This window comes from Myotis davidii, unplaced genomic scaffold (assembly GCF_000327345.1).
Source record: "Myotis davidii unplaced genomic scaffold, ASM32734v1 scaffold78, whole genome shotgun sequence".
NCBI classification, from domain to species: domain Eukaryota; kingdom Metazoa; phylum Chordata; class Mammalia; order Chiroptera; family Vespertilionidae; genus Myotis; species Myotis davidii.
In genome coordinates, this window is record NW_006290305.1 from 4,199,336 (window position 1) to 4,213,439 (window position 14,104).

General features: G+C 34.3%; 1 protein-coding gene across 1 annotated transcript in view; it reads right to left on the reverse strand.

The window, feature by feature from the left end:
* VAPA (VAMP associated protein A) overlaps nucleotides 1-10,208 on the reverse strand; it is a 27,456-nt gene extending 17,248 nt beyond the window's left edge. Inside the window, exons 1-4 of the mRNA XM_015563592.1 lie at nucleotides 10,107-10,208; nucleotides 7,801-7,953; nucleotides 4,567-4,670; nucleotides 4,015-4,095 (exon numbers count right to left, since the gene is read on the reverse strand). Of these exons, the coding sequence (XP_015419078.1) occupies nucleotides 4,015-4,095; nucleotides 4,567-4,668 (183 nt within the window). The 5' untranslated portion in view covers nucleotides 4,669-4,670; nucleotides 7,801-7,953; nucleotides 10,107-10,208. The remainder of the gene's footprint in view (nucleotides 1-4,014; nucleotides 4,096-4,566; nucleotides 4,671-7,800; nucleotides 7,954-10,106) is intronic.
* Between the last annotated feature and the right edge of the window lie 3,896 nt (nucleotides 10,209-14,104).

The window sequence follows — 14,104 nt, forward strand, 5'->3', positions numbered from 1 at the left end:
CGCGCAAATCCCCTGGCTGAAAATCACTCATCTGCATGTTGCCCACCAATGGCTGCTAAGCTCGCAAACACAACAAAAGACATTATGAACCTCCTTAAGAAAATATGTCAATACTTGCAAAGTTGTCTTTGCCTCTCCCCACCAGCAAAAATTAAATCTCAATTTAATCAAACCTCTAGATCCATTATAGGAAATAGGAAGACAGAAAAGTTACATGACATCACAAGGATGCAATCAGCAAAATCTAGTCTGAATGGAAAAGTGTATAGGACAAACTCAGTTTCTTTGCAAGAGAAAAACAGAGAGGAAGTCCATAGATTAAAAGATTTAAGAAACATATCCAACAGCAGTATGTGGACTTTACTTTTAAATAAATTCCAAAAAACTGCCAAAAATTTTAAATGCATTTGTGATATTAATTTGAATGCTGCCTGGGTTGTCTGATATTAATAACATATTAACACATTTGGACTACCAGTAGTTTTATTACTAGCTTTACCCAGGGGCCATATAAGTTTCTATTGAATGAGTACAAAAAACGTTTTACAAATACCCACTGCATTTTGAAGTTATTTATTACATGTTCTTACAAGCTAATATCTTTTTAAAGTATGATACTTTGTAAAACCATGTGTAATATGAAGCGAGAATTCTCGTGATCCATCTGCAATGTGTTAAGCTTAAAGGCTTGATGGTAGTATTGTCATTAACCTGTTTTCCCTTTTATTAAAGTCACTGTACTTGAATGATACATACTGAAATAGTTATAGATGCAACTATATCACATCTGGAATTTGCCTTAAAACAATGTGAGATGGGAAGTAGTGAAATTTAGATAAAATTAACAATAAAGTGGTAACTATTAAAACTGGCCATAGGTTCACTGGGATTCATTGTACTGTCTACTGTTATGAGTTAAAATAAAATGTTAATAAAACATTATCTTCAACAAATATTCCCTACAACTTAGTGAATAACTGTACCTCAAGTCCAAGTAGTTCAGTTAGTGCAAATACAATCTGCAGCTAGTTCATCCAGGCTCAAAATCAGATATTCTCTGGAGTACTTTGAAATTACTGAACAGACTTTGGGTTATTAATAATACCTGGTCTAAAAATGTTCCAGGAACAAACTACTTCTCATGTTCCATGGTGTGGGACTCCGGGGACTACATTCAGTATTTATTCAAGGCCTTTAGCAGATCCAAAACCACTTTCTTGGACTACTATGGGCTACATCTATATGTAGATATATCTCCTACTCAGTTCTATAAAATTAAATAGCTAGGATCGATTATCATTTCCATCAACTTCTGGTTTGGTTTCCAAAGCAGTGAAAACTACCCTTGATCAGCAATATCAAATACTTGACTTCCAACCCCTTTCACACTATAATCTCAAATTTTCTGCTATCCAGAGCATAACAGGAGTCCAGATTAAAGACAGCTCTAAGTTTATTAAATGACTAGAGGCCCGGTGCACAGATTCATGCACCGGTGAAGTCCCTCGGTCTGGCCTGCGCCCTCTTGCAATCCAGGACCCCTCAGGGGATGTCAGACTGCCAATTTTGGCCCGATCCCCACAGGCCAGACTGAGGGACCCCACTGGTGCACATGCACCGGGCCTCTAGTATGCATATGAGACCTTTGGTTAATCTCTTCCCATCCTCCCCCATCTTCCCTGAGATTCATCAGTCTGTTCCATGTTTCGTGCCTGTGCGCTGAGCATCTGCCCCATGGTGATCAGTGTGGATCATAGCTACCAGTCGAACGGTGGAAGGGTTGGCCAGTCACTTAGGCTTTTATAAATATAGATTGTTAAAAAAAATAACATATATATTGAGAAAATATTCAAACATGTATTTAAAGTAAGTCGACCCATATTCCACTGAATTTCACTTTTTGGAATATATCTGAAGGAAACAAAAACAGTACATCAAAAAGATATTTGCACCCCAATGTTTATATATTATCTATCACAGCAAAGACATGAAAATAACCTAAGTGGTCATTGACAGAAAAATGGATTAAAAAGTTGTGGTGTATCTACACATTACAGAATATTGTTCAGCCATAAAACCAAAAAAAAAGGAAATCTTGCCATTTGCAACAACATGGATGGACCTTGAGGGCATTATGCTAAGTGAAATAAGAGAGATAGACAAATACTGTATGATCTCACTTATATGTGAACTCATAAAAAAAATAAACTCATAGAAAAAGAGATCAGATTTGTGGTTACTAGAGGTGGGAAATGGGAAGGGAAACTTGGTCAAAAGATACTCAAACTTCCATTGTAAGATAAATAAGAACTGGGGATATAATGTACAATATGATGACTATAGTTAACACTGCTACATGGTATATTTGAAAATTGTTAAGAAAGTAAATCCTGCCCTGACCAATTTGGCTCAGTGGATAGAGCGTTAGCCTGTGGACAGAAGGGTCCCAGGTTCGATTCCAGTCAAGGGCATGTACGTTGGTTGCAGGAACATCCCCAGTAAGAGGTGTGCAGGAGGCAGCTGATCGGTATCTCTCTCTCGATGTTTCTAACTACCCCTCCCCCTTCCTCTCTGTAAAAAAATCAATGAAATGTATTTTTTTTAAAAAGAAAGTAAAAAAAAAATTTTTTTTTAAAAAGAGAAAGTAAATCCTAAGAGTTCTTATCATAAGGAAAAAAAACTTTCTTTTTGCATTTTTAAGAGATAATGAATGGTAACTAAGCTTAATGAGGCTATCATTTCATAATATATACAAGTCAGTCATTATCCTTAAATTTATATAGTGCTGTAAGTCAATTATACCTCAAAACTGGAAAAAAATAAAATGAAATTAGTCAACCCAGACAATGTTGTTGTGTTTTCTTGGTTCTAATAAGAACTTTGCAAGTTATTGACTTACTGGCAGCCTAGGCAGAGAGAAAATAAATTCCAAAAGGAAAGCATAAACATGCTAATCCTCACTCTCCAGTAATGTGAATATATGCATTCACATTTTTTGTTTCAGGTAAATATCCCAAAATCCCTTTTAAAAGGCATTTTAAAACAAAATAAATAATTTGATCAACACCTAATCACCATTCAGTGACTTTTTCATTTCAACTTAATGTAAAAGAGTAACAAAATAATCAAGCCTATGTATTTAATCTACAAATTTACTTATCAACACGGCAAAGAACCTCCAAATCAAGGCAATAGTTATATCACACTGCAACCTAACTGTGACAAACAATTCTATTTACTCATATTATTTTATATATTAAGTCATGACCGCCCACCCCCACCTCAAAAAAAACCCAACTTACCTTTCAAGCCCCCTACAGTCACAGATAGGTTCAAATTTACATTTCAGAACGGGAACAGAAAAGTGACCACAACCATTCTATACATTCAAAGACTTTTTAGACTACACGCATATATCCCACAGTCCCCCAAATTATATTTACCTCACACTAATCAAAAAGCAACATAAAATTTACTTACATTAAAGAATAAGATCAGATTAAAGACAGCAAGATATTTATAAATTGTCTTACAATAAACTTACAGTAAGGAAAAAAGAAAATCAAGTGGATTTTGACCAAAATCAATACTAAGCAAAATACCCAGGAATAGCCAAACTTGGAATAACTGCTTGTCCATGTAAACTAAACGTTTTATACTCAGATCGCTGGTATATCATTGCCAAAAAGTGATTTACATCTGTTACTTAATTATATTTATGTATACAAATGCCTCAATTCTAAAAAGAATTTCAAATCATATAAGTGGAAAAATTTTAGTAGAATTATTATTCTCCATCATGCAGCTTCAATCTAAAAGTATTTTTCTTCTTAAACAAACATTATTAAAATGAAAAGAGCATTTCAAGTTTGTGGTTTTATTTTAAACTAAGTACTGATTCTTCTTATAAAGTGGAATAGCCATTACTACATACCTCACAAAGGTCAAAACAAAAGGAAAATTAATCTAAAAGGAACTGAGAACTTGCTAATAGCTTCCGATTGTCTTACTTACCAATTTATCATTTTCACTGGGCATTTCAAAAACACATCTCAATTTAGAATCCATTAATTCGTCAGGTTTTGCCTCTTTCCACTAAAAAACAAATAAAACCAAGCATGAGACAGAAGAGATACGACCGTGACAAATAGGTTTCATCTCAAGGGATAACTAAAAGATTAGCGTAGCTGCTTATTAGAACAGGAGTGCTGTCTTTGGCTCAGCCAAGATGCAATGCTGCACTGCACTCTGTATTGACCACCCTACAATAGTTATCTGGCAATGCCAAAGAAACTTCTGAATAATCCTAAGAAGAGCTACTATCACTCGCCATTGAAATCACACCACTAATATCTCTATAGCGATTACAGGACTTTCTTCTTAGGAGCATTTCTAAATTGTTTCTAAAAAATACTATTTCAAAATTCTTTCATTGTTACAGTTAGGATTATCTGTAATAAATAGATGTACAGATTTTTTTTTAAAATTAGATTTCTCAACTGGGAACTAAACCCACAGTTTAAACAACATTCCCCAAAATAAATTCTGCTCAATTTCTATACTTACCACAGCTTCCATATCTGAAATGTTTGGTGGAGCAAAAATTGTCTGTACCATAAACTTGTGTTTACTCTTTTCATTAGGATCATAGTCAAAAGGCTGTAGCATTACTAAATAAAAAAAAAAGGACACATTACATTGTTTTCTGCATTTGTTTGCTACTTAATTGTATTACCTGATTCACTAATGTGCAAATTTAGAAAACTAGGAAGGCTTCAAGAAACCAAACACTAGATTATTTACATTTAGGATCAGAATCAACTTTATATTTTACAATTATTTTTAAATTTTCCACCTTTCTGATTTGTTAAATCTTTAACAACCTACAAAATAAATAAATGGCTATTTAAAAAATAAGTATCAAATTTATGACTGTGTCTCTAAACTTATGTTTGGGAAAGTTTTCAAAATTTTGCCAAGGTTAATTATTTTCATGCCTGCAAGCTTGGATTAAATCTTGTAAATTTCTATTAAAACTAGTTATAAATTTAGGCTTCCATTTTAATAGAGATAATATCTCTTAAAATTAGACAACTGGGTTACTTAAAGGAGAAATTCTAGGTAATTTAAAAACTCACTACCATGTATTATTATTAGTATTCTAATATAACTAATTTTTTTAATTGATTTTTTTAAATCCTTACCAGAGGATACTTTTTTATTGATTTTAGAGAAAAGGGTCGTGGGGAGAGAAAGAAAAGGAGAAACATAGATGTGAGAAACAACATCAATATGTTGCCTCCCATACTCACCCGACCAGAGATCGAACCCACAACCTAGGTACATGCCCTAACCAGGAATCAAACCAACAACCTTTTAGTGTATGGGATGATGTTCCCACCAACCAAGTCACCCGGCCAGGGTTAAAAATAGATCTTAAATAAACACCCATTCAAAACAAGTTTATCAATTTGTTTACATCTGATTCTAAGAAAACAAAGTATACAAGGTCTCATGATGGTCTCATGATTCCTAGAATTTTTCTAGCATCCAAATAATTATATTCAATATTTTCCTAAACATTTATGATTGTCAGCCTATAAAAGAGGGATTTTTTAGAGACTCCTTGTGGTTTTAAGTCATGTTAAATTATATAATATGAATGTACTAATGAATGAATCAGCAATTATGTAAAATATATATGTAGTATTGCGGAAAATTATTCTCCCTCTAATATTTAAATTATTTCTAAGATATACCAGTATATGCATTTCAATACTTTCACAAAGACAAATGCAATTAAGCAAACATGAGAAATATGAATTATATAAACAAATCTTATTTCTAAGCTATGTCTGAGAGGTCCATCAACTTCCATCATAGTGAAAAAAAAAATTTTTTAGACCAAATACATAGCAGCAAAAAATGCATAGGATAAATACCCAGAATCCAAATAAAGCACAATAAATTTCCATTAATACTCTTCACTGAGCAATCATTATAGGCTAGTCACTAGGAACTAGACAAAAAAATAACTTTAAACATGGGAACTAGACAAAAAGATAACTTTAAACATGATTATGATTTCATGACAAATATACTCTAAGGCTGCAAATAACAAGAGGAAGATAATCTTAATATATATGTATATTAAGGGAGGAATGAGTATATAAGTACACAATAGTCAATCAGGGAAAGCTACTGGAAGAAATTTAGTTTGAGGGACTCCTCATGGAAAAGCACTACACTGAAAATTGGAAGGGCTAAGTTCTAATGGGGGAGAGGGATCTGAGGGCAAATAATAGTGTGTCTGGAATTTTTAAAAAGTCATGTGTTCAATACAACGGGTTCATGTGAGAGAAAATGCTTTGAGAAGTACACAATTTTTAAAGAAACATCAATACAGTAAAACTTTAACAATCTAGAACTCTCAAAGAAAAAGTCATTCTGAAGTTTTATGGACTCCTAGGGATAGATATATAACTGTTTGCATCCAAAACTATTTTTAATACAAATAGAAATAATTCTGTTTTCTTCCAATTTAAATAAAGGCTTAAAGATTTAGGCAGCAACTTCCAGAATGCATGTCATTGCTTTATCTTATTTCCCATCCATTTTCCCCAGGAACTGATGACCTGAACAAATATGAAAGCATTCCTCCCAGGCCACGATACCACAAAACTCACTAAAAAACAACTTTTCTAGATCCTCCTTGCTCTAGGTTTTGATTCTAGCTACTAAGGGAGGATTTAGGGTTCTCAAGAACTCTGACTATGGTTTGTCCTCTACTGCCTTTGCAGTCAGGTTCTACTTCTAAGTACTTTCAATGGGTGTGCTTTAGGCTCTCACTCTTTATATAATTTGCTGTTGTGGACTTGAAAACCAGAAAACATAATGAATTATTATGTCTTAGGAATACTTATCAGGAACACCCAGGCATGTGTGTGTATTTTTAAGGTACATGTCTAGACCATGTCCCCAGAGATTCTGATCTGGAAGAGTCCACAGGTGTTCCTGCTCTCTGTGTTATGGTACATAGTAAACATTGAGAACCACTGCTAAAAATAAGAGTAAATGGTCTATTGTGTGGCCTGAGAGGTTCTCATACTTGCTTCTTATTTCTCAGCTATGTTAGAAAGTACTGTCTTGGAAAGTCTGAGGAAAGAAAGGAACATTTCATAGAGGGCATTAATTACGGCATCAGCACAGGCTCCACGGCAAGGGAAAGCAATTCATATATGGAAGGAACAGGTATACTCCTTGGACTACAAGTAAACACAAAAGGGAGTAATAAGAATAGTTTTCAAGTGCAGGGGACTGTTGACAATGAAAAGCAGAGATGCTCATTTAATCTGATACAACTAGCAAAAAGAGGCATTATATATTTTAAGCAAAAGATTTAGAATAATTCTACAGTTGCATGTAACATGTACCAATAGCTAGAGATCTAAATAAGAATGATCAATCACAAAAACAAAGTAGTATTTCAAAGACACAATAATAAGGGCAGAGAATATGGTAATGAACTATAGAAATAAAGATACAAACTAAAGATACAAAATTTAAATTAACAATTGCTTATAAAATGACCACATAACACCCATCACAGATAAGGGTGAGAAATTTCTGCAACCGTTTGCATATATATAGTAAGAGAACAAGGACATCACTTAAATAAAAGCAAAGCCAGAATAACTTTAAAACTTCCTTCTTCCCCCAGATAAAACCCTATTAATCAAAACCAAGTTTAAAATAATCATAAAATTCAAAATTGTTTAAATTCTGGGTATCATGTGCTACCTGAAACAGTCACAGTCGATCCTGGGTCAATAATTCCACTGTTGGGCCTCACACAGTATCGACGAGGTGCTGTAGTCTTCACTTTGAAACATACTTTTCTATCTGATGGATTTCGCAACTTAAGATTTGTAGTGACTACATCTGTGAAGGGGCCTGTAAGGTTCAGAAACCAAAAACAGGAGAAAAAAAATTAATTTGGATTGTCCCCCACACACAGAATTCAAAACTAAATGTATATAAGCTCAATTTTATTTAAAGTATATATATTAAAATCTGTGTACATAAATATACCAAATGACTACTTTCTCACTAAGTGGTAGACTTACAAATGAATTTTACTTTCTTCTTCATTCTTTACCATATTTGGTAAAATTTCCTCATGAGCATTTATTATTTCTAATAAAAGTATTCTGAAAGTTTCAATTCATGAAATAAAGTCCACAATTATATTCTTATAGTAGGCTAGTACCACATCACAGGATTTTCCAATGGTCTGCAAACCAGTGCCAATCTTCAAATACTCTTTACTGAGCCAACTACAAAAATCTCTACATTTGAAGATACTACATCCAATGACAACAGTGCTCTTGCTTCACCTCAATTAGTTTGATTCATTCACTCATTCACATAGTTGTTAAGTATTTATTATGACCACTGTGTCTAATACTCTAGATACAAAGTTTTTAAGCTTTGGTTCTATACCCAAGCAACACAAAATTACAAAACAAAGAATCCAAAAAAGTGATCTAGTTCTGCCTGAATAAATCCTAAACCATTTTTTAAAGATATGTTTTTATTGATTTTAGAGAGAGGAGAGAGGGGGAGAAAGAGAAACATCAGTGGACTGTCTCCTGCACACCTCCTACTGGGGATGGAGCCTGCAACATGGGCATGGAATCAAAATCAAAGACAACTATTAAAAAGATTTTCTTTTATTTAAATTAACAAGAATATGCATGTCTTTTAAAACAAGCAGATCTGCCTAATGCAATGAGAGGAAAAGAAATAAATGCAAGGCCTTTAAAAGGAACTTACTTATTTCAAGTTCTAGGAAGGGAAATCATTTTATCCTATACTAGAGGCCCGGTGCACAGGATTCATGCACTGGGGGTGGGGGGGGGCGTGGTATGCGGGGATCAGCCCGCTGTGGGAGCACACTTACCACCAGGGGGCAGCTCCTGCATTGAGCACCTGCCCCCTGGTGGTCAGTGTGCATCATAGCAACTGGTCAACCGGTTGTTCTAGTGGCTCTGCTGTTTGGTCGCTGGGCTTTTATTATATAGGATTTAAAATTTCTGAGTTATAAATTATTTTCTAACAAAGAATTGGAACTGGGATGAGATTAAGAAGTTAGAAATGAGAGAACATTAGAAGAAAGTATATAAAGGCAGAGAACCAGTTACAGAAAAAAATTTAATGTAAAAATAGCATGTCTTTTGGCAAAATGGTATATATACAATATACAGGGTGCAACAAAAGTAGGTTTACAGTTGTTTGTATAGAAAATAGTACAATAATTAATAATACAAGATTAAACTCTGTTTCCCACACTCAACTGTAAACCTACCCCCATATATATGAAATGCAATCTTTCAGTTTGCTTAATTATATGGTCAAGTTAATAATTCAATTTGAATATTATTTCACACCCTTTGTTCTTCTTTAATCCCAACTGTTGCATCTTTTATGAGCAGCTGATTAACAACTCTATCATACATGGGCATGTTAAAGAAGATAACACCAATCTGTCCATTTTGCCACATGAATTCATCCACCAAATGGTTGGCTATCGAAACACTTTAAACTAATAGAAATAGGAGTCTTAAAGACATAGATTCCATTTCTTAACATTCTCCAAGTCCAAAAACTACTGTAGATAATTGAAACTGTACAAAATTTTATAGGGTTATCTCAACTAGGGACTTTAATATGACAAAAGAAACATCTCACAAAATTTTATAACAAAATTATGTAAAGTTTTTAAATTTTAAATTCAAGTTTTCTAATTCTCCCCAATTAAAAATATATATCAATTATCAAAAATAAGGTAAAGTAAAATTTTTAAACTAATTTAGAAAATAAACGTGTCAATTTTCATCAACATGTGAATTCTGGAATAGTACTTAAACTTTCTATTGCCAGCAGGACTTATAAACCTTCAGTAATAGACTGTGGTCCATCTACACATAAAAATGCAAACTACCTAAAGATGAATATGTCAAAAGAAAAAAACTCCACCAATTTAAAACAAAATTCTTAACTGGATATGTTAGACTTGTCAGTAAAATTATCTAGAATAAACCCACCTAATAAATGAATTTGAGATTTTCTGCTCCATTATGTTCCTCTAACCAAGCCTCTCAATATGGGTTGCTGCCACCAGGCAGTTCAGAGTCTAAGCCATTTTCCTGGAAAATTAGCAAGTACTAATGACCATCAGCAGAATAACCAGATTTAACAGCTATTAAGAGATCTCGAGAAGAAAGAAGTTATCTGGTCCGCTGTTTTGGGTCACAGAACCCTTTGAGAATCTCGAAGTTATATGCAGTAGCCCAGAAAAACATACAAAGACAAATATTCACAACAATTTTACACTGAATTTTGGGGGGTAAGGGTGAGATAAGGAGATTAGGTAGGAGTGGGAGGGAGACCTAGACCCCTGAAGGCTGCAGGTTAAAAAGACCTAATAAAAATCTATCTTTACCAACACTCAAAAGCAGAGGGAAAAAAAATCTACGTTATTTACTTGCTATGAAACAATCCTAAGTCCCAGAATAATACTATCCCTGTCCGTTATTTTTGCCTGACATTATGACTAGGTGGTACTGTTGTTGGGGAAAATGGACCAATATGGTAGAAATCCTGCAATGCCAGGGCAGACCCATACAATGAAGTAATATGCTCCTAATCCCACCAAATTTTCAAATACTACTCTAATAATTAATACTGATGAAAAATGCCTTTTTCAAATTTACCTATTGTGAAAAACAGAAAAAGTTTTCTTCCTTCCAAAAGTTTAAAAGCAAATTTACCATTACAAAAAATTATTCTAACAACTGCAATGTCACTCAAGATATTTGAATCATCACTACAACATATCTGTAACACTCAGCAGAGAGTTGTGACACATTCACAATTCTACCCATATGCATAAATATTCTTATTTTGCCATTACAAAAATGTTAAAAGCAGTCAGCCCTCTATTCAGATATAATTCTTGCCTTACTTTTCTAAAAAAAACAAAACATTTTTATTGATTTCAGAGAGGAAGGGAGAGGGAGAGAGAGATAGAAACATCAATGATAAGAGAGAATCATTGATCAGCTGCCTCCTGCACACAGGTTCATAGGTGGATGCTCAACCACTGAGCCATGCCAGCTGGCTTGCCTTACTTTTCTTAAATGCAAACTTATCCTATATAATAAAAGCCCAGCAACTGAACGGCAGAACAACCAGATGACCCGCTGACTAGTCACTATGATGCACACTCACCACCAGGGGGCAGACACTCAACACAGGAGCTGCCCCCTGGTGGTCAGTGCGCTCCCACAGTGGGAGCGCTGCTCGACTGACGGGGATGAGTAGCGCTCCTACAACGGGCTGAATCCTGCAGGCCATGCCCCCCACCAGAGCACGAATCCTGTGCACCGGGCCTCTAGTTTATTATAAGTAGGTCACAAGCATCTGGCTACTACTTCATTATAACTTCTAGTACATATGTGCCCAAACATTTACAAAACAAAATACAAACTTCTTTAAAATTTTACTTTCTTTTTATTTCTCCTTTATGTTATAGTTAGGGAATTATATTAAAATTTTAAATAGTTGGCAGGTAATTTCTTATATGAATTTCATTTTGGGATGGTAAAAAGGACATTACAAAATATAAAATATTAAAATGGGACACAGTGTCTCGTAGTGTTTAAAAACACTGCATTATATTAACACATTGCGGACGGATCACCAGAATTCTCACTGCATATTACATAGTGTTTTACAAAGTATCATACTTTAAACAGATATTAGCTTGGAAGAACATATAATAACTTTAAAATGCAATGGATATTTAATTTTAAAGCATGCCTTTAACATTTATGTAAAAAAAAAAATCTGTACTCATTCAATAGAAACTTATCTGGCCACTAGGTAAAGCAAGCAATAAAACTACTGTCCACAATGTGTTAATAATCTCTTGCTTTACTAATTGAATAACTTATCCTCTTCAATGCTTAAGTGATTAAACCAGTAAGAAAACAAATTAGCTCGGCTGATGTGGCTTAGAGGTTGAGCATAGATCCATGGTACAAGAGATCACTGGTTCAATTTCAGGTCGGAGCACATGCCCAGGTTGTAGGCTCAATCTCCCAGTAGGGGGCATGCAGGAGGCAGCCAATCAATGATGTTTCTCTCTCATCACTGATGTTTCTATCACCATCTCCCTCTCTCCCAAAAAATCAATAAACATATTAAAAAAGAAAAATTAATGGTTACGAACAGCTAGGATAGGGGTTAACTTACAGAGAAAGGAGGTAGTAACTAGGAAAGCGTAGAAGGAGAGTTCTGGAATGCTGGCCAAGTTCTATTTCTTGTCCTGAGCACTGATTACATGAGCATTTACTTTTGATAATTCCTTACATAGTTTTCCTTTATACAAAACAAACTTTTAATTTTTTTTTAGAAAAGCTAACCTATAGACACATACAATAAAGTGACAGAGGGAAGGGGGGCTGCGGTTGGGTGGAGATAGGAGGGACATCTATAATAGCATCAACAATAAAAATAAAGTTACAAAAGGTAATAAAACCTTTTCTTTTTTTTTTTGAAGAAAGAAAATCCTGTCACTTGTCCAACATAGATGCTTAATTACTGGAATAATCCATTTTAAAGTTATCTGATAGTATACTAGTCACCAATCACAAGAACCACCTGACACATACTTCCTATGTTAGAGATGAAATTTCACTGTTTATATGTAAGAAAAGTCCATAAAAACAAGAAAATTCCACATAATTCAAGTTACATCTATTCGCAATCTTTTACGGGGAGGTGGGCAGGGAGGGAACTACAATAAAAATAACTTGACCTTTTAATTACATGGGTTGACCTCTCCTTTAGTACCCCTTTTAAAGGACTGTAACATTTTCTGTCACTGAGTACTCTGTCCTCACTCCACTTACAAATGTCATTGCCAATAAGCCAAAATCCTATTCCAGGCCCCAAATCCTATCAGACAGAAATATAACATATACAAATATGGCCTCTATATAAAAAGGGTTCGCCATACAAAAAAAAACTTGGAACCTGAAATCTCAAAGGTAGGAAAAAGTTAGGGTAGCTCACTCAGAAAAGATGTCCTAAAGCGGACTGTCCCGCCTCCTTTGCCTAAAAATGTATTTCAGGCATAAAATGTCCTTTATATTCAGGTTTTATATCCAAAATTCCAGTATTCAGAGTAATGACTTCTTACTAAATAATGGGACCTTTATTGTCCAAACCTCCCAATCTTAAAGGAAACCCATTAAACTAGAAAAAGCTAATAGTAAAACCACTCTGAGTAAACAATTTTTAAATGGTTATCATCCATCCATATTTTGACGTAAATTGCATTGAAGTTTTCTTGAATGCCAAGCTGAGTTTAGTTGCAAAGAAAATTGACTTGGGAGAAATAAGAGTTCAGTTGGCTTTTCCCCAACATTTTGAAAAATTTCATAAAGAGAAATTGAAATAACTGCACAGTGAAAAATCATATCCATTTACCTAAATTCTAAAATTAACATTTTGTTCTAATTACTTTAGACATAACAATCTATCCATCTCTGTCTGCTCATCTCTCCATCTTATTTTTTATGCATTCTAAAGTAAGATGAAGACATTAGTACACTCACTCCTAAAAACCTGAGCAGGTGTATCAACTTGAGGTCAGTATTTGCTTTCTGTGAAGAGAACCAAATTTTAATTCAGGATAAAAAGTGGTATGTAGTTTACAGCATTTCAATAAACTGGCAATGCACAAGAACATTTAATTCATGAACTCTGTGATATCCATTTATGCTAGCTACTCAGAGGCCTGTTGGGAGGCAATGCTTTATGGGTCCCTAGCATTTCTGCATGTTTTTTCAAGTGGAGAGTGACAGCTTTTATGCACACTATCTTTTTAGGAATGTATTAAATAGTGAACAGTCTTGGAAGATAATTTCTTCCTCCTGAAGAGAGGGCAGGTTTGTGTACTGTCCAGTATAATAAAGATAAGCTTCCTATGGAAAAAAAGTCAGGTAGCTTTCCGTGCTGCCCATTATGAAAGATT